This window comes from Hippoglossus stenolepis, chromosome 13 (genome assembly GCF_022539355.2).
Source record: "Hippoglossus stenolepis isolate QCI-W04-F060 chromosome 13, HSTE1.2, whole genome shotgun sequence".
Taxonomy (NCBI): Eukaryota; Metazoa; Chordata; class Actinopteri; order Pleuronectiformes; family Pleuronectidae; genus Hippoglossus; species Hippoglossus stenolepis.
The window spans coordinates 24,043,504-24,065,469 of NC_061495.1; the positions used below are offsets into that span (position 1 = coordinate 24,043,504).

Here is a 21,966-nt window from a genome sequence, read left to right on the forward strand (position 1 = left end):
ATTCTCTTTGCTACTATGCTCGCAGTTTCAGAGCGGTGACTGGCACCGGACTGTGAAGCGCTACCATATATAGAGTAGGCATAGTCATGGACGTGTAGCTGATGAAGGCGCTGCCTTTCATTATCTGCGTCAAATTCACCATCTATTGCTGATAAACGTTCATAAATGACTTTCAATATGTCGTTAGTAACCGCTTCACATGCGTCCATTTTACGTCTCAGTTCAGTGGATGGTGTGGCATGCACTCTCATTTCACTGTACACTTGATGTCATTCATTCCCTTTTCAATGTTGTCCGCCAAGGTAGCCAACTCTGCTTCTGATATGTTTGTCTTTAAGTTTTGTTTGAACTTTCTGATTAGCATTTTCCATTGTTCATAGAGGCTAAGCTGTCTTTTTTCCTTATTACTTAATTCCTCCTTTTGATAGATGAGCATTTTCTCTGTGGGCACACTAGGCCGCTCTGATCAACGGGGTAAAATAAGAAAGCTTACATAAAATATTTTTAAATAGCCAAACGTTACAGTATAAAAACTTACTAGATATAGTGATAATAATTAATATTTTTGTTCATTAGCTATATCAACATTTGCAATATACGTATCGCAAAAGATAGCTTTAACTGTGATAAATGGTATTCCATGTGCCATGCATTCACGCACTGCATGTCAATATATAGACTGCTATCACGGTAAAGTTCCCTTACTTTATTTAAAGATATTCAGATCATTGATGGACCTGTCCAGGGTTTTTCCTGCATAGAGAATTTCGCCGTTTCCACCTCCCTACAAAATTCTAGGATAGTGGAAACTGCTAGATATCATGTTTGTCCTGGGCCAAATTGATGTCTGTAAGCGGTTGATTACTATTAAAGTATTGCGTAGCTTTTTTATTATAGTCCCAGAACCTGAGGGAAGGGTAACGGTGCCAGACACACTGACTCCGCCTCTCGCTCTCTCATGCTCTCACACTCAGCTGACACCTCTTACTTGCTACAGTTAAAATGTTAATTTGTTTGAAGTGATGCCACTATATCAACAATGGTCATCACATAATGATCGATACTTTTCTTAATGAGTTAAATCTTTCTTCAGAGCAGCACGCTCATTCATCAGCCTGTCCCGCTCTCTTCCTCTCCCTGACATACACACACCGCTCAGTTTTGCTCTATTCGGTTGGCAGTTCGAGCGCGAATGATAGACACATAGAGAGGAGCAGCAAATTACTGACAGAGCCAGTAAAACATACGTTTTTTACGTGCCAAACATGTATGAAGTGACCCCAAATGATCACTGTAAGCGGACTTGGTGGATCTGTGAATGGCTCCCTGGGTGGTGGCGCTGTGGCTGGCTGACCCTAACCCTCTTCTGTCTGTGGTCTCTGCGTCTGTAGCCAGGTGGAAGTCTTTTAATAAAACCATGTTGTTGGAATAGAAATAATGCATTTAATTTGTTTTCAGTGTCTGCATAGGCTACTCGCTATATAGGGTCTATGTTAGCAGCAAACCCAAAGCAGAAAGACTTCAACACCGTATACTTAAGCATTTGTTTATTTATCGTAAGTCATATTGACATCGCAACATTCAACAACATTATCGCATATTGCATGTTTTCCTAATATCGTGCAGCCCTAGGTGGATGTGCTGTTAACAAAAACACGTCATCTCTGCAGCGGAATTAATATGCAATTTCCTGCCTCTGCCTGCTGCGCCACCCCTCACCTGAATGCTCCAGAGATTTTTAAGTTGTTGTTAACGCGTCCAAGCAGAGAATCTCCTGCTGCGTTGTTCATGTGTGAAAGGCAAACATTGGAAAAGGTTTGGAACCAATTGTGCGGATATTCTCCAGAGTTCATGTCTGAAAATTGCTTTTGTGACTGAGATGCTGTTGTATTGTCTAAATCAGTGGTTCCTTATAAAATAGGCTGTACAGGGCTCCAGAGTTTGGCCATTTTAGCAGTTCACCTGTGCAACCAATGTAAAAAGTGACAAATTACACTCATTCCAAAAAACATTTGTTTTCTTTGTCAGTTTTGATGAAACTGTTTACATCAAGATAGTATGGAGTTAAATTAAGTGAATATTTTTAATTTAATTTTGCACCAAACCCTTACCACTATTGGTCTTATAAAGCCAGGAGGAATATTTCCTCTCTGACAGCTGAGATGGGTCAAAACCAGTCCTCCTCGAGCATGGTGTGAGGGTGTTTGAACTGTTACACTATCTGTTTTGGATTCTTAATGTGGGTGTAACTCATTTTCTGTTTATGATGTTGAAAAAAAGCTGATGTTTTGGTCTGACTTGCAGACATTTGGGATCAATGTCTGTCTATCTTTGGTTTTAAGATTTATTAAACTTATTTCAAAGCTTTTATTCCACCCAGTGTCAACCTGTCTCTCCACTGCTCCACTCTGCCTCTATGACACACTAACATGATGCAATGGTAGAAAATACATAAATAAAAATAATATAATAATATCAATCGATAAAATTCCTACAGCCCATATTCACAAATACCAAATTGTCAAATAGGCTTAACAAGGTGTGACATCCTCTGCCCTAAATTAGGGGGAAAAAACATGGAAACCTCAGAATTGAGGGATCCCTCTCCCAGGACAGATAGAAGTGCAATAGATACATGAATTTGCTAATTATAAAGTAATGTGGAAGGCAGCATCAAAGTAGATTAACAGTAATCTGAATCTGAAGCCTTCTGAATAAGTCTGACTCTGTTGGTGGTCAGGCTACTTCCCCAGCAGAACTACAGCATGGTGGACGTATTGATATTTGTTATTTACAATAAGCTTTACACAAAAAGAATAGTTCCTCAGTGACAGACTTTGACCTCAATAAGTAACTGAAACTCCATAATTGTTTTGTGGACTCAAACACTTCACCCACCCCTTCATCAGCATAGGGGCAAGTAGATAATGAGTGAATTATAATTTTTGGGTGAACTTGTTCGGAAAGATAAGATAATTATTTCAGAGTTTAAAATATAAATCAACACTGAAACTGTTAAAAGAGTGGAATTTGAACAGAGCAACATGTTGATGCTGACAGACAAATGGGAAGGTGGCCTAATTAATGTTTTTTTGCTTAGCTCCAACTGCAGTTTCACCAGGACTTGAATCTCTTTAATCATGATGACAATTCAACGAAGAACAAGCGTGGTGTTCTACCCAAACACGCCACCAATGTCATGCGCTCATGGCTCTTCCAGCACATTGGGGTGAGTCTTTGTGTGTCAAATCTGTTCCTGTGTAATGCTTGAAAACACTGAACAATGAAACATTTCCTCTCCATTCTCTTCTTTAGCATCCATATCCAACAGAGGATGAAAAGAAACAGATAGCTACTCAGACAAACCTGACACTTCTGCAAGTCAACAACTGGTGAGTTATGGTGTCCTGGTAACCTGGTGTTCCATAAAGACACAGTCCAGTCCCATGAAACTGCACCATCAAATGTCACTGTCCGACCAGGACATTTTTTCTTGACTTTCATCTTTCTAAGCCATTTCGTTTAGTTGCTTTATTGTGGTAGGTTGGTTTGTGTTTCCTCTCATCAGCAGTGTCTCTGTTGGGACTCTTGTTGTGAAGGGTCACCAACGGAAGTGATTCTGTTGTGGAGAGAGAGGAGGTGACGAGTAAAGGGGAAATGCACGGACATGTTGTCCTGGTTCACCCACACATCTTTCGTGTCCTTCTTCTACTAATGTATAAATGAAGTAAACCCTCGGCTACAAAATCATTATCCAGCCACCGAGCCGTCAAACCAAGCATAATCACTGGACTGGCGTCTGAGGTCCATATGTGCAATTTTTTTCGTTCCCAGTTATTAGGTTTTAAACATCGTGCAACTTTGAAGCTTTTAATCCTCTTCAGACTGTCTATCCATTCCATCCACCACTGTGTTGTAGCCGAAGTAAAGGTTCGTCCAATCTGAAACTAGAGGTGTGGCTGTCTCTAAGCCTCACGATTTGATTACAATTCAGCAGTTAACGATCCAAATGCACACCGATGCATCTCGGTGTATCACATCGTCAATTTTCTATTTTACCTTTACTCTGGTCAACAAGTGATTCTCCTCCTCTGATCTCTTCTAATCACTCACACGTAGAACTGATCTTTATAATAACCTGCTGTAATAGTTCATGCTGCTACATAGGGCTGCAACAACTAATCAAATTAATCCATTATAATCGATTATAAAAATAGTTTGCAACTGATTTAGTCATCGATTAGTCGGCACACACTGGCAGCGTCTCCTGAGATGTGGGCAGTAAACCAGCCAATCCCATGTCTTGTGTCACGTGACGACTACGTCTCCTCTCAGTAATAAACGTTTGAAAAATGGCAGCGACGAACACCGCTAATGTTAGAGAGGAGACAAGTCCTAAAAGTGTGAGAACAAGTCATTTCGAAGAAGACCGTTAGCTGTAATCTGATTTTACAATGAAGAGCACCACAACATCACGGTGAAATGAAACTGAGGAGAAAACATGTCGGAGGCTTCTTTTTCTCTCGGTTCATTGGAGGATCATTAACAACTTAAAGTTTATACTACAGTGAAGTCCACACGACTGCGAGAATGAGAGAGAGAGAGACTTGTGCTATATGCTTAACTGACTTCTTTCCAACATGTTTAAAAACTTGCCTTAATAATCATAGAGTGAATCAAACAAACGGTAAACTTCGAGGACTCTTCTGGGGGCTATTCCATCATTGTGGCTATATTACTCTTGGTAAAGAAAAAAGGTCCAGCTTGAATTTGATTCAACTTCCACTTGAGGCTTAAGCTGTTCCACTAACATAATTTTGCCAGGTCTAACAGTCAAAAGCTAATTCTATCCAGGCATTAATAAGCATATGCATGTAGCCCAGAATAATCGATTGTAGAAAAGAGGATACAATGTCCCCAAAATACTCAAAAACCTGTGTGGTCATAGAGCTCTATGAAGAATTCAAACTCTTATTGCCAGAGTGGAAACATGTCATGATCAACAATGCAAAGTCAAGGTCATGGAAGAAAATATCTGACACATTGACTGTGACAGTTTCTAACAGATGAGGGTTATCAATCAATCAAATTTTATTTGTATAGCCCATATTCACAAATCACAATTTGTCTCATAGGGCTTTAACAAGGTGTGACATCCTCTGCCCTTAACCCTCAACAAGAGTAAGGGGGGGGGGGAACTTTTAACGGGGGAAAAGAACGTAGAAACCTCAGAGAGAGCCACATGTGAGGGATCCCTCTCCCAGGACGGACAGAAGTGCAATAGATGTCAAGTGTAAAGGAGAACATCATCAAGATAAAGGTTTTAGCAGCATTGATAAGGGTAAACATTTTGAAGTATAACTGAAGGTCAGTGAATTGGTGGATTAATGTCATTAATGGTCAAGTATCTGAGGAGAAATACTATGTATCAAGCAGTCCTGCTGCAATCATAGTCTATGGTCAGCAGCCAGCAAGATCATGATCCACCATCAAGATCGGATGCCACTATAGTCCACAGTCATTGTCCACTGCCGCCATTAGGATCCATCATCAGCTGCCACCTCGGTCGTGGTCCACCACCATTATCAGATGCCAACACGATAAAGGATCCGCCTCTATTATCGCGATCAGCCAGCACGATACAGAATCCGCCATATTGGATGTAAGGGATCCCTCTCCCAGGACGGACAGAAGTACAATAGATGCCACATGTAATGGAGAACATCAGCAAGATAAGTGTATTTACAGCATTGATTAGAAGAAACAGTTTGTAGCATAATGGAAGGTCAATGAATTGATGGATTATTGTCAGTAATGGTCGAGTAGACATATTGCATATCAAGCAGTTTTGTTGTTATCATATTCCACAGTCAGCAGCCACCAAGATCAGGATCCACGATCAGATGGCACCACAGTCCACAATCATGATCCACTGCCGCCATCAGGATACACCATCAGGATCCACCATCAGGTGCCACCTCGATCATGGTCCACCAACATTATCACATGCCAACACGATACAGGATCCTCCTGAAATCACAATCTCTGATTTGCGATTCACCATCATAATCCACGATGTGGCCACAGCCCTGTATCTGCGGACGATAAGATATAGGGACTCCGGGGAAGAAGTCAAGTCAGTAACATGTTATATGGAAAAGGGAGGGAGTGAACCTGCAGACAGGGAAGACTGTACGAAGACTCTTGGCGTTGATCATACAAAGTGAGCTTAATGTCAGGATTAGTATAAAACGCTGCAGAATATACAAGATACACTTTTTCACATGTGGTGTTTATCTTCACTTGTTGCCACGCCATACAATGTAAACAATGTAGGCTGTGGAGAACGATTCAGTATAAAAAATGTTTACTTAAATTTAATATTTTTGTATTAAGTAGCCTCTAATGAAATGTGACGTCTTTGTTTTAAATATAAATAAATCTGTAAGTATGAACCTTTTTGCCACAAAAAAGATGCCACAGCTAGGGTTGGGCATCTAACTCTGTACTTTTAAGGGTACCGGCTGAATTACGTCAGTACTACCGGGTACCGATTCACGTTAAATGAATCAATGCAAATTTTCGTTACCTGTGAGCAAATCTGGGTGAGAGTATGTATAAGTGAGTGAGAGTGAAAGAGAGAGTATGTGTTAAAGAGAGAATGAGCAAGACCATGTGACTCACCCCTGGAACGTGATCAAGCTAAGCTAATTTCTGATCGATGCACACAGTCAGAACGAAGGGGGCACATCTGTGGTTGGGGGCTCTATGTCCAAGTATCAGTCTCTCTTTGTAATTGTCCTAACTAACACTAGTCCTTTGCACATCAGTGAGTGGAGACACAAGACTGCTTGTTGAGCCTTATCACAAGATGCTAAAGTTCTACATGACCCATGTGTGAGTTGGTCTTATTTTCTTAAAACACTGCACGTGGCTGCAGCCACATCGTGAATTATGATGGTTGATCACGAATCAGAGATCGTGATCGTTGTGGCGGATCCTGTATCGTGCTGGCTGATCGTGGTCATATTGGTGGATCCTGTATCGTGTTGGAATCTGATAGTGGTGGTGGACCACGATCAAGGTGGCAGCTGATGCTGGATCCGGATGGAGGCAGTGGATCATGACTGTGGACTATGGTGGCATCCGATCGTGGTGGTGGATCATGATCGTGGTGGCTGCTGACCGTGGACTATGATTACAAAAAGACTGCTTGATATACAATATGTCTACTCAGATGCTCTACCATTACTGACAATAATCCATCAATTCATTTACCTTCCATTATGCTACAAAATGTTGACTGTAATCAATGCTGTAAAAACCCTGGGAGGATAATGTTGATGAAGGGAATGAGAGGAAAAGGCTGCGGAATTCGGACATGGCATTTGAGGCAGAGCAACAAGGCTGGAAAGCAATAGTTTGCCCTGTGGAGTTTGGCTGCAGGGGATTCCTTGCATCATCTAACATCAGGTTGCTCAAAGATCTGGGGATCCATGGACAAGTCCTGCGCCAGACCATAAAAGAAACTGCAGAACGCTGCAGCCAATGGCTCTGGATCAGGAGGAGAGATCCCAAATGGGCCCCAAGATGCTAGGGACATGCACTCAGGTCTGATCAACCTGCGGTGGGCCTGTCTTAGAAGAGGGGGGCTTGTGATTAAAAGGCCGAAACACCTGATGACACTAAGGTACACCACTGAAGATATGTCCCTAACATTCGCTGGTGGTCACTAACATCCGATTACTGGCGGTAGGCATTAATTAGTACGGCAGAACGTGCAATACGTATTCCCCATCTTGTCCTATGTTAAAAAAATGGAAAGTGTTTCGTTTAAAAAGGCATAGAGATGTCTGATCTACTGAGCGAGCCACATGGCTTTCATAGTACTGCCATACAAGCCAGTTGTAGTTGTAGGAAGATGGAGCCAGTATGACTGCAGCTACAAAAATACAGGAAGAAAGAGTTAAGACCAAATGGCAAATGTTTTACACGTGTCTGCAGTTTTAAATTAGGTTTAACTTTACATTTTACTGCAGGAATGAGTAGGATGGATTTTCATTATCAACAACTTAATCAGCTACTTTTTAATGTGTTTGTCCGTTTAATTTATAAAAGGCATAGTCTTCTTGAAGACAAAAAATGGAGCAAAAAAGAGAGATGTCAGTATAAATTCAAACACAGCAGAAGGTCATCTTTGTCATGGTAATACTTTTATTTATTTTTGATCACAGCTTGAAAATAACTACACAGTTCAACAAAATATTGACCTGCTAACAGTTTGTGACAGAAACTTTATTTTTCAAGTGTTAAAAAAAATCATGGACATTGATCCTGAAGCAGCAGTTGGAATAATTTAGCAGCTGCAGGCCACTGCATCAATGGGGAGTCGTCCACATACGAATCGCAATATATATAACAATTAATATATTTTCACTCCTATGCGAAAACCTTTCTGACATAGCTCCTGTAGCAACTGCTTGGCTGGAAGAATGAGAGGAGCCAGAAAGCCAAGTGGATCAAAGATTAAGCTTACAACATATGAAGTATAAAATATGTTTTGGCCTTGGAAAGTGTTATGTTAAGACTGCTTGTGGGAATTTCTTCAACTTTTGATCAGTTGTCGCTTGGACTCAAAGAAAGTGATTCTGTTTCAGTGGTCAAAAGTCACAGTGACATGAATCTGGGGGGAAAAAATTGGTAGAAATATCTACACAGAAACTGCACTGGTTGGCGGAGGCATACAACCACAGTGTGGTCATTGTAGTTCTTTTAGATAGTTACGCTTGGTGGTAATTTCAATGTTTCTCTTCTTTAACATTTATTCCTGCTCTTCAATGGCATGTTTTTCTTGTAACTTGGATGCGTTGGTCAGTAGAGCTATTCTCTCTGCAGTACCCAGCAAGTTCAAAGTTCATGTAATTTTCCAAATCCACATATATCGTTATCGACTTGTAAGTTTGTTCAAAAAAGGTCAATGTTTCACCACACTCAATTGTTTTGCACGTCAGAAAAAAACAGAAAAATCAGTGGGGAAATTGTTTCTAAATACCTCAGGTATTTAGGTTTTTCCATCAGTGAATCATTGTTGGAAGAAGAGAATAGAGGGAAAACTGAATTTGAAAACAGAGACCAGGTGACACTCAGGCCGGGCTGTGCGCCTTCTCCTGGCTGTGGAGCTGTCCGTGGTGTCTGCGTCGGTAGCCAGGGACTGTTTATGTTAATTTATAGCAAGTCATATCGTCATCATGATATTAAACAACGTTATCGCATGTTTTCCTTGTATCTCGCAGCCCTAATGGAATCCAAAATAATCAACCCATTGAGGGCTGGATTTAAAACCACACTGAAAATCTAAGTAAAAAATTTAAATCACTGTCTGATCCAACTTGAGTCAATTTCAGCACGACAACTCCCATAATGTGACTCCATAGTATGTATGGCCTAGTGTGTATCGGAACTGTCTACAAACTGGCCACATGAGGTCGGGCATTGTCCTGCGCCAGAAGGAACCCAGGGCCCAATGCACCAGCGTAAGGTCTGACAATCCCTCTGAGGATTTCATCCTGGTACTTAACAGCCAGGGTAGTGTTGGCTATGACATGGAGGTATGTGACACTCCAAGGATATGCCTCCCTAGATCATCACTGACCCACTGCCAAACCGGTCATGCTGGATGATGTTCACTACGACGTCTCCAGACTCTTTCACGCCTGTGAAGAGAACAGGGCGTCAGTGTTGGACCTGCCAATTCTGGTGTTCTCTTACGAATGCCAATCAAGCTGCACTACTGCATCTACTGGACTGTGAGCACAGGTCCTACTAGAGGACGTCAGGGCCTCATTCCGCCCTCATGGAGTCTATTTCTGACAGTTTGGTCAGAAACATGCACATCAGTATCAATCAATCAAATTTTATTTGTATAGCCCATCTATAGGGCTTAACAAGTTGCGATATCCTCTGTACTTAACCCTCAACAAGAGTCGCCAGTAGCCTGCTGGAGGTCATTTTGCTGTGCTCCTTCTGTTCCTCCTCGCACAAAGGAGCAGATACCTGTCCTGCTGCTGGGTTGATGCCCTTCTATGGCCTTGTCCAGCTCTCCTTGTGTACCGGCCGGTCTCCTGGTATCTCCTCCATGATCTTGAGACTGTGCTGGGAGACACAGCAATACCTATTGAGACGGTACATATGGATGCCATCCCGGAGGACCTGGAATACCTGTGCAACCTGATTGGAAGGATAAGGAGAAAGCAATTGTCTGGCCACCACATGCAAGAACCATTCCGTTTTGGGGTGTTGTCTTGCTTTTGCCTCTCCATTCCACCTGTTGTCACTTTCATTTGCACCAAAGCAATTGAAATTGATTGACAATCACTTGTGCTTCCTTAATGGACAGATTCATATCCCTGAAGTTTAACTGACTTGGTGTTATACTGTGACAATTAAGTGTTCCGTTAATTTTTTGTAAAAGTGTAACATCAAGGAACGTGAGAATCCATTCGCTCACTGAGAGCTTGTCAGTGTGTTTACATCGCATAGCCACCACTTTCTTGGCAACAGTCAGGCCAGCAAAAGTAAGTATTTTCTGGTAACCAGAAGCCTTCAACTGAGATAAATCGTTGAAGAGCAGAGTAGGTACAGACACAGGAACAGTCTATGAGAATATATTTAATAACTGAGATCAGACTTGATTCCAAAAACGGGCTACGGGTGGACATTCCCAGAACATATGGAGGAATGTACCAGAAGCCCCCAAAGAACACATTGTACATCTGAGATCAGCCAGGAGACCCATCGAATGTAGCCGTCTTGGAATAAGATAAATTCTATTAATGTAGTTCAAGTGGATTTGTTAGTGATCAGGGTTACGAGAAGTAAGCAGATTATATTTTTTCCACAGGCTATCTAAAAGAAGGTCCTTATAAGAGGACTTAAGTAGATAAGTAAAAAAAATGGATAAGGAGCCCCTGTAAGTACCTCTTGCAGTAATGACTTTGTGAAATGGGTGTTGTTTTAATTGTTGATCCCACAGGACCTATGAGCCTTAAGCGCTGCCCTGAGTTGTAAGCAAAGAAAAAACAGTGCCTGGGAGTTCATTACTGTCTTTTAAGTCCTCTGTCCTATAAGTAGTTGGTTGTTTTTAACTGATGGGGAGTTAAGGTGCCGTAGGCATTGAATGGCACATGAATCACATGTTTAATAACTGGGCCTACACAAAGCAGACGTTAATGATATCCTGAAGTCTCTGAGGAGAGACTAGCTCTTCTTCTAAAGGATGCCATAGACCTGGGATAAAACCAAGTAATTAAAAGTCTCAATGAGAAGGACCAAAAGTAAAATTATAAATTTGGGACAGCCAGCCCCTCATTTAGCTTCCTCCATTGACATGGGACAGGGGACATTTTGAGTCTGGGCTGTTTGCGGTTCCAAATTTTTTTTACAATTGCTGAATGAAGATTCTGCCAATGACCATTAGAGGGAGCTTGTTGGAGCATCAATTGCCGACCGAAGTGGATGTTTCTTAGCCACACCCAGGATAGCTCCCCATGTGGAGAACCGGACGCAGCAGAAGATGAATGACTGCGGTCGTTCTCCTTTCGGGGGCCGCTACTGTAGATCCTGTGGGCACGCAAAATCTCAGGTTGCAGGTTTTTCATGGCATGGAACCATTCGGGAATCATCAGTTCCAGAAACTGAACCGTGGCTTCCCTTTCCGCGTTCTCCAGTAAACCATATACTCGAATGTTGCACCTCCTGCTACAGTACTCCAAGTCCACAATCTTTTGCTCAAAATGCAGCAGCTTTTTTTGCATGGTGGAGAGTACAGTAAATTCTTTCTTGGAATTACTTTTTAGGTTAGCAAGTTCTTTTTCAGCTGAAAAAATTCTTGAGGTGATAGATTCCAGCTTTGTTAGCTACCTGCTGAAGGCTAACGTCTAGCTCCTCCCACAGTGGGGTTCTCACCACTTCAGCGATGGACTTGATATCTTCCTCTTTTAACATTTTAGCCATCTTACCATTTACCCCATCTACCATTTAACCGTAAAGACAGCAGCCTGTTAAACGTAAACTGATGTAAATGTGCGATAATACTGGGATAAAACTGTCAGAGAGCTCGAAACTCAGGTAGCCATTAGGTCCATGCGGTCAACCGGAAGAGAGTATAAATAATCTTAAATACGGCTCCTACACAACCTTGGTGGCAATTACCGATAACTTGCGATGAGTCTTTTACTTTGCTGTGGAGAAACGTTTTCCTCACAGAAATGAATTTTGATTCAGCTGCATTGGAGGATTTTCAAGCATGAACTGCCAGTTTAATGTCTAGGTTTTAAGTCAACTTTGACTAGGCCACTCCAAAACAGTCAAACATTTGTATTTATTTTTTGAACCACTCTGCTTGAGTGCTTCGGATCATTGTCCTGCTGCGTAACCTAACTGCACTTGATCTTTATTTTACAAACTGATGTTTTGACCATTCTGCTTCAGGATATTCTGGTAAACGGCAAAATTCATGGTTCCATCAATGCTTGTATCCAGTTGCTGAAGCAACAAAGCGGACAATACTTTGACCAACTTCCATAGCGATTTTTGTAACTACATGACTGACCCTGGAGGTTTTTCGTCCTTATCTGGTTTACTTACTCCTTACCCTTAACCGACTTCTCTGAAGATCACAGCTGCATCAAGACTTGTTGACACTGATTGGCGCTTCCTTCTTGGCATGTGTGCTGTTTGTCTTTGAATGCCGTTGTTTGCTATCTTTTTCTTCTCCTTCTGTTTTATTTCTTGTGGTTTATGATAGGCTTTCCAAAAGTAAAAGAGTTTCAAAAGCAAAAAGTAAAACTGTAGTCTATATATTTAACATCAAAAATTAAGTGTAATAAGAAACACAGGTGAGACAAATCATATATGTATCACATTGGCTCTTGAATTTCTTTTACTTGCATAATTGTGTGTTGCTTTTTGAGACATTTTAGCCTACTTCACATTATCAGGCGGGTTCTATTTAAGTGATGTTTAGATTGAACATGTCTGGCAGTAATTATGCCTAGGTGTAGCCAGTGACATTGAACCCAATGATCAATTTAATTTATATAATGGGTTGGAGGTGTAAAGGCCAGCAGCACCTGTGAGAAACCACAAAAGCCCACATTTTAGCCAGAGCATCACAAACAAAGATGAACCAACTGCGGTTGTTCTGTTTCTCCAGGTTTATAAATGCACGGAGGCGGATCCTGCAGCCCATGTTGGACGCAAGCTCCTCTGACACACCCAAAACCAAGAAGAAAACGCCTCAAAACCGGCCACTGCAGCGCTTCTGGCCTGATTCCATTGCCACTGGGGGAGGCAGCCAGCAGCATGTGACTATGCCAGATGGTACACAGCAATGTTTCTATGTACAGTTTGTATTTAAATTGAAAGGTTATAAAGAAATGCCCTCACAATGTAATGACAAAAAGAAGAAAAACCTTACAGTCAGAACTTCTGGTAAGTATTTGAACGTTTGAATGTTCTTTTCTTTTTTTCATGCTCTGAGCTTCAGCATGTTCAATTTGAAATAAAATAATGGATACTACAATAAACTCCCAAGTCTCAGCTTTAATTTCAGCAAGTTTCCATTAGTGTAGAAATTACTATTTGGGAGATTATAAAAGTAATTTGACGGATTCACCCAAGTCAAACAAATAATCATATTTAGAATTTTATGTAAAACCGTACTTTTTTTTCTATCTTTTTGAGTCTCACATTTATCTTCACTTGCATAAGCACCTTGTCACTCCTAATACAGACAACTCAACCGTAATATAAACCACCTCAGCTCTTAGTCAACACACCTATCAACCTTCTGTGCATGAACTAATATTGAAATGACACATAGCTTCCGAAAATTCATATTGTAGGCGAGTGTCCAATTATTTTTTTTTTAACTGCTAAATTTGAGCACGGTGTGTCAAGAGGACTTTACAAAGTTCTTTCTATATTAACATAAACTTAGTCAAAGCAGACTAAAGCATGGTATTTCAATGTAGGATCCATTATCTTTCTTATTATTCAATGTGCTGAAGCTCAGAGAGGATACAAATTTGTAACTGTTTGGATAAGGTCTCAAAACTCAATTGGCAGTATATTAAAGGGAATGCAGGGAAAATGCACTCATTATCTACTCACTACTATGCTGATGGAGGGTTGGGTGAAGTGTTTGAGTCCATAAAAACACTTCTAGAGTCTCGGGGAAAACTTTGTTGCAGCAGAGTCCAATACAATTGAAGTCAATGGTGACCTAGACTTCGGACGTAATAAAACAGAAAAAACCTAACATACCTCCATACTGCTTGTGTGGTCTCATCCAAGTGTCTGCAAGCCCCAACATTCATATTTGAATTGAAACAAGGTCATCTACACCGTGTTTTAAGCCTAACAGTCCACCGGTAGTGGCTAAGCTAGCGGATGTAGCTACGTGATGGTGTGTCCGAGGGTCCGTGAATGCACCTCCTAGGAAGATATTAGCGGACATTTAGGCTAAAAACTTGGTGTAAATGAATTTAGTTCAAACATTCACAATCAAGGTCACATGTTGTCAGCGCGATATATCATGAATGCCCAAAAGGAATTTCATTACATCTGAAAAAACAGTAACTTGGACTTCAAATGAACTGATTTTGAATTTGGGGGTCAAACGGCAAGGTCACTGTTTTGGCCTCTTGATCGCAACATCTCAGGAACAACTTTAGGGAAATTCTACAATTCTAATTTGGTGATGGAGCAATGGACATGGATGATTCCAGTCTTTCACAAATCTGTAGAGATATCTTCTGCTGTATTTCACAGATGATTATTTTATGCTGCTCTTTGCTGAAGGGGTTTTGTTGCTCTTCAACTACACACAAAAATTGTAATTGTTTGATTGTATTCAAGTCAGGCAACATACTTGCTTACATCATAATCTTGGTATTGTTTTTTCGTACTGGAAAATTCCTCTTCATTCAGTATTTTGATTTAATCGTTAATTCACTGTTCGTTCAGTGTTCATCAGTGCTGCCATCTCCCCTCCACTTGTTGGCCCCTTAAAAATCTGATGTAATGATTTGATGCATCCTTCTAAGACTTGCTTGAGATTCCCGGTATAATGTGCGTTTAATTAAATCCTCCGCCTTTATCAGATTAAGACTCAGTTCAACACAAAGAATCTGTAAGTCTCACATCAAAGGAAGCAGTCAGGATAGGCAGCGTAAAAATCCTCTATAGTTCCGAAGTGGCAGTTAAAGCAATAAATAAAAGATGTAATGAAATAACAGTAGCAAGCCATGAACAGTTTCTGATGATTCTGATTTGTTATAGCTGAACATGTTAACAGCAGCACTGCTGGGAGACTTCAGCCTCAAAGTTATTTCTCACTCAAACTTGTTTTTAAATGGTATTTCTTTCCCATCATCGCTCATTCTCAGGTACGATGGTGACGATGAATGTGGAAAGTCTACATAGCCTGACATCAGATGGTGCTACACTGGCGGTACAACAGGTGATGCTGGGAGGCCACAGTGAAGACGAGTCAGGAGACAGCGGAGATGAGGACGATGATGCAGACATGGCCGGGCTGGGCCTGGACAACAGCGACTCACTGCAGTAGAGGACATGCTCCCTCACTCACGGATCTACACGTACACACAAGTCATGCGTAAAATGTTCTACACAATACATGTACATTCTCAAACACACATGAATCATAGTACAGACATAAATTAGGTTTACATAGAGCACAAAATGGGACATAACAGAAGCTGTCCTGCATTCTTCCAACCCTTCGCCCTGCTGAACGGCGTTTTTGCTGTGTGTGTGTGTGTGTGTACATCAGGAGTTTCATTTCAGAAACAGTTTTTTTTATTGTTTACTTGATGTAGGCGAGTGCACTTTTTTATATTTAAGCTCAAAAAGATTAAATCAAACAAACAGGAGAAAAAATAAGTGTTAAAAACACCCAAAGCAAGTTTGTATGCACCGTTAATAAATGCTGAGTGATATGATTTTTTTCCTTTGCCCCTGTTCCCCATTTTCCAGCTGATTTCACATTTTGGATGCCAACACTTAAAAGTTGTATCTGTAAGGGATTGTCTTCACTTTTTGCATGCTTGTGTTTTGAGTAGATGTGCACACTCTCGACCGACTCCACAGCTCTCACACGGGCCCCTGCAGGCCAAGCAGAACCCAAGTGAAGAGATTGAGGGAAAAAAGAGATGCTTATTTTTATATACAAAAATATGAAATTAGTGGGGGTTTTCTTTGTTTTTTGTGTTCTCCTGTTTTGTAAGGAGTATTCATGTACAGATTCATAATTACAGGTAGCAACCCTGTTTTCCAGGGTTCTTTGATGTTTTCTAAAAAACAGAAAAAGAAATTGAATGCTGACGAAAATTGCTATTTAAATTGGTTTTAAATTTACAATACTAACAAGGCCTTATGTGTGTTCTTTTTTAAATAATTTTTTCAAGAAGCACAAAAAGAAAGTCTGACCCTTGCTGAAATTGGTCAAATAGACACTAAACAGCAGAACACTTGTGGCTCTGTAAAGTATTGTTAATAATTTTCCTTCTTGTGCTGCAGCATCAGTTATCTGACACAGTAACCTGACTGTAGTTCTTAGATTTTAAAAAAATACAGCTCCACTTTTATCCACATGGTGTGTACCATACATTACATTTTTTAATCAGTCTACATTAATAGTGTAGGCATCACTTTCTCAAATGCACAATCCAGAACACTATGCTAATCACACAATCACAAGGGTCTGAGATGGAAACGCATTGGAGGGTAGTCTCCACAGTGAGATATGAACTCCATCAAGAAGCAGTGAACTTTTTGCACGCCTTGAACTTTTATTTATGCATACATACATGCTACTGCAGTGAGAGAGCATGTGGAAAGTTGGACTCTGCTCATTGCCAGCCTGAAGGACTAAGCGCTGCAGCCTCTGTTGGTTCCCCTGTTACTACAGACACATGTAGTTTAACATTTGAAATGTCCTTATCAGTTTTTTTACAGCACAAATTGGGGTGCCTCTTGTTTAAATATTTGTAATATTGTACTGTACAACAGTTGTCTGTCAATAGTTGCAGTTACCTAGTTTATATCCCTCTTTTAAAGTTGAGACTTGATTGGTTAAGTTCATGTGGCCTGAGGTTGCAGAGACTCTGGGTAGGCCCTTGCTGAGCTCTTGGTCCCTCACTTGCGTCCATCTTGCTTTTTATGACGCTCTGTTAACTTTTCATGTCTGTTTTGCCTTAGAGCTTTCTATTTTGGAATAAATGATGCCTAACTCTGCTGTGCACTGTCTCTTGACTCTGGCTCCGTCAGATATGTCCCCAAACAGGAATTTAATGGTTCACATGCTATGTCATTCTGCTGTGGTACAGTTTATAGGGTGTATTTGTTAAGTGTGATACTGTCCAAACAGAATCCAGAGATGTAAGTACAGTGGATTTAGTTGTCTGTACTCAGAGTTGGAGAAATGTGGGCCTCTTCTCTCTGAAAGACAGAAAATGACTGTTTAACACAAATATACAGAAATGGAAACAAGACTGATGAGCCATGTATCTAATGTGCCTGTTACAACTGACAAGATCATATCTTTCTACCTGTTGGTCCATCTTTATAAACTTCTATTGCAAAGCATCACTCAATTCGAGATTACAAATTTTTCAAAGCCAACAAATTCAAGTCCATAACATTGATTTGCTTGTCCATCCAGGAGCAACAGGTGGCACTATACAGTGGTCAATTGGTTGAGCTTCAAAAGAAGAGACAATGGAATGGTAAGAGAAGTATATCTTCAAATCCCCTCATAAAATCCCTCATCCGTATTACTGAAGTGCCAGTCCTCTGTTAGATCAACCTCATGAAACGTGCCATGATAACATTACCACCACCAAAACAAGAATACAAACTTTATATTTACCGCAGGGTTATTATATTGGACTAGTTTGCTATTAATTATGGGTAAATTGTAATTAATTATTAAACTAATGGCAGACAAACCACTTTTAGCTTTTTAAGCTTAAAAAATCAGCTTAAATTTTTTTTGAAACAGTAGCATTTAACCATTCTACAGTTAGCAAAATTAAGACTGGACCAACACTTTAGACAAGTCTAAAATATATTTTTTAAACTGGCCCTAGCACCCTGATGCCAGCAGCAATCGCTAATTTACCCATTATTTAGATTACCCATAATCTAAATAATTATTAACACACTGTCAGGGTTACATCACAACCACTTTTAACAAAAATAGTCAGATATAACAGGTTTAAAAGGGTTCCTCAAAATGCTACTTTTCGACAAGTCGAAATTCATCTATATTTAGTGTTTATTACTATCCCATACTTGTGTGCCTGGCAGATACATGCAGACCACATCAGGAATCCTCTGTAGAACCTTCAGCTACCAGGTTTTTCTCCTGTGGGACCAGCTCTGGGTTTATGAGGCAGACACCAACTCTACATTTAAGGTTAGACTTAAAACATTCCTTTTTGATAAAGTTTAGTTATGGGCTGGATCAGGCAGGCCCTGAACAATCCCTGCTATATGCCGAGACTTCCGGGGGAACTCCCATTTCTGTCTCTCTCTCACACACATTCTGTTGTCATAAAACAGTGACACAATGAGGCATGGTGGTTTCAGCAGATCGCTACCTTTGAGCTAGTCTTTGTGACTGGGCTTGCCCTAAACTATATTTAGAGATGAAGTGCTCTGTGAGTTAGTCAAATCTTATGAGTCTTACCTTTAGGACCCACATTCCCCTTCCTTTATGAAGATTCTCGTAACTTACTCAGTAGTTACTTTAGCCCTAGGATGTTATGTGAATACGGAAAGGCCCTATTTCTTCTAAAGAGGCAGGTAATGAAACAGTGCACAGCTTGTCATGTACTGACCTCCATCTGTTGGCGGATCCAGCTGAGTGACTGTGTTATGCGTGTGTAAACACCTGGCTTGTTCCTCTTAGCGCAGCCATCGCCCCAGCTGGTTGCTCCAACCAGCTTCCATACAGAGGAGTCCTGACAGGCTAGAGGACCTCCGCTGTCCCCCTGAGGAAAGACAGCATCCTTCACAAATGAGTTTACATTATTTTCACATATTTTACAGGTTCCCTTCAAAGGTTTATTTAGAACTAATTCTGATTATTGTAAAATTAAACAGGGTTTAATTCTTCTGAATTGGTAATGTTGCCATGTGACATTTGAAGTAGGCTGCATGTCAAATGAAAACGGAAAAAAAGACGATTTCAAGGACCCAGCACAAACAGGGGCCCTCAGAGAACACTATTATTGCTACTATTATTGGTTAGTTAATGTAATTAAAATTATATATTTTTTATCTATGAACAAGTTATAAAAAACAAAAAATGATCACGATAGACTTTATATTTCACCCCTCTCTCTGTTCACTGCATGGTTCAGTCTTGCTTGCTTTCCAGGTGCACTACAAGCAGAACAGAAGGTGAACTGTCATGCCTTGGCCACACTAGCTGTAATTGCGCCGCCGAATGGCAGAGTGTCGCAGTTGTATAACATTCTTTCATAGGGCCCAGAATTTCTAGCGGCACCCAGTTATCAATAGTAATAACAGTGATGGAGCGCTTGAATGCAAATCATCTTCTCTGATTGGCTAATGATATGAGTACAGTTGTAGTGCAGAAGACAAACCTACATAACTGAAGTTTCCTGTAATTGTAGACCATTCAGATTACAGATATATTCACAGACTACATCTTATTAAGAATAGTAACCAATAGATCAAACTACCTTTAGTGTGTGTCTCAAAGGATTATATTTAAAATAATATAATTTTCAATGTCGACTTTATTTATATAGCACATTTAAAACAACTTGATTGACCAAAGTGCTTTACAAAGTAAAAGGTACAACAGAAAAACAGCAATATGCAATATATTATATTCCTAATGATAATAAAATCTGCTGGTATAATAACGTTTTTAACAATGAGGGGGCAGATCTAATATTGAGTAGTGAGCTGTTCCATAAGTTTGGGTCCAGGAGCAGCTAAGTGGCTGTCCTCAGCTCTCTAGCTGGAGGGTGAACATGAAGAAGTTCAGCTAGGTAAAGCGGTGCCAGTCCATTGTCAACAACAACATTTTAAAATCAATCCTGTAACGAACAGGGAGCCAGTGGAAGGAGTGCAACACAGGTGTAATATGGTCCCTCTTTTTCTTTCCTGTCAGGAGGCGAGCAGCAGCATTTTAGATTGGCTGCAGTGAACCCTTAGTTTTTAGATTCAAGGGCAAGTAGATTTGTACATCATCCAAAACAATGGAAAGGGACATAAAATTTCTCAAAAATGTATGCCTCCATGCCAACACTTTGAAACATAGCAAACAGGGCAAAGACATTACCTACACCACATCCAGTTAGCCACTTCTGTTTCTCATAACAAGAGAGGGAGAAGCCCCGGGTGTAAGCTCATCCTTGATCACTTGCTGGCTACTGAATCTGTAAATCGGGTGGGTTCGGATACTTACTATATCCTCTTTCTTTCTTGTGAAAGGGTGTTTTTGTGAAGAAATTACCCAGTTTGCCACATTTGCACCTGGAGTCACCATATCTTTGCTGGTCAGGTCGCATTAAATTACAGTTTGAGTGTCTGCGACCCAGAGAGCTGCGTCCCATGGAGAATCTGCAACAACCAATTAAAGAGCGGCTTCAGGTCCCGTGGTTGCCAAAACTTCAAAACAAGCCGCCACTGATCAGATCGTTAAAAACTCTTAAAGGAGCAGTTTCAGTGCTATGACGATGTTTAAAACCAGACTGGAACATTTCATGTACACTACCGTTCAAAAGTTTGGGGTCACTTAGAAATTTCCCTGTTTTTCAAAGAAAAGCACTGTTTTTTTCAATGAAGATAACATTAAATTAATCAGAAATACTCTCTATACATTGTTAATGTGGTAAATGACTATTCTAGGTGGAAACATCTGGTTTTTAATGAAATATCTACATAGGTGTATAGAGGCCCATTTCCAGCAACTATCACTCCAGTGTTCTAATGGTACATTGTGTTTGCTAATCGCCTTAGAAGACTAATGGATGATTAGAAAACCCTTGAAAACCCTTGTGCAATTATGTTAGCACAGCTGAAAACTGTTTTGCTGGTGAGAGAAGCTATAAAACTGGCCTTCCTTTGAGCTAGTTGAGTATCTGGAGCATCACATTTGTGGGTTCGATTATACTCTCAAAATGGCCAGAAAAAGAGAACTTTCATGTGAAACTCGCCAGTCTATTCTTGTTCTTAGAAATGAAGGCTATTCCATGCGAGAAATTGCGAAGAAACTGAAAATTTCCTACAACGGTGTGTACTACTACTCCCTTCAGAGAACAGCACAAACGGGCTCTAACCAGAGTAGAAAGAGAAGTGGGAGGCCCCGGTGCACAACTCAGCAAGAAGACAAGTATATTAGAGTCTCTAGTTTGAGAAATAGACGCCTCACAGGTCCTCAACTGGCAGCTTCTTTAAATGGTACCCGCAAAACGCCAGTGTCAACGTCTACAGTGAAGAGGTGACTCCGGGATGCTGGCCTTCGAGGCAGAGTGGCAAAGAAAAAGCCATATCTGAGACTGGCCAATAAAAAGAAAAGATTGATATGGGCAAAAGAACACAGACATTGGACAGAGGAAGATTGGAAAAAAGTGTTATGGACAGACGAATCAAAGTTTGAGGTGTTTGGATCACACAGAAGAACATTTGTGAGACGCAGAACAGGTGAAAAGATGCTGGAAGAGTGCCTGACGCCATCTGTCAAGCATGGTGGAGGTAATGTGATGGTCTGGGGCTGCTTTGGTGCTGGTAAAGTGGGAGATTTGTACAAGGTAAAGGGATTTTAAATAAGGAAGGCTATCACTCCATTTTGCAACCTCATGCCATACCCTGTGGACACAGCTTGATTGGAGCCAATTTCCT

General features: G+C 40.6%; 2 protein-coding genes across 6 annotated transcripts in view; one reads left to right on the forward strand and one right to left on the reverse strand.

Annotated features, from left to right (window-relative positions):
- The window catches only part of pknox1.1 (pbx/knotted 1 homeobox 1.1), a 30,332-nt gene extending 13,015 nt beyond the window's left edge, over positions 1-17,317 (forward strand). For all 5 annotated transcript variants that reach the window (XM_035173856.2, XM_035173857.2, XM_035173858.1 and 2 more), the window contains 4 exons: positions 3,101-3,229; positions 3,316-3,392; positions 13,214-13,380; positions 15,450-17,317. In XM_035173856.2, the coding sequence (XP_035029747.1) occupies positions 3,101-3,229; positions 3,316-3,392; positions 13,214-13,380; positions 15,450-15,631 (555 nt within the window). In that variant the 3' untranslated portion in view covers positions 15,632-17,317. The remainder of the gene's footprint in view (positions 1-3,100; positions 3,230-3,315; positions 3,393-13,213; positions 13,381-15,449) is intronic.
- A 40-nt stretch (positions 17,318-17,357) lies between these two features.
- The window catches only part of tmprss3a (transmembrane serine protease 3a), a 50,437-nt gene continuing 45,828 nt past the window's right edge, over positions 17,358-21,966 (reverse strand). Inside the window, exons 13-14 of the mRNA XM_047342698.1 lie at positions 18,927-19,079; positions 17,358-17,523 (exon numbers count right to left, since the gene is read on the reverse strand). Of these exons, the coding sequence (XP_047198654.1) occupies positions 17,479-17,523; positions 18,927-19,079 (198 nt within the window). The 3' untranslated portion in view covers positions 17,358-17,478. The remainder of the gene's footprint in view (positions 17,524-18,926; positions 19,080-21,966) is intronic.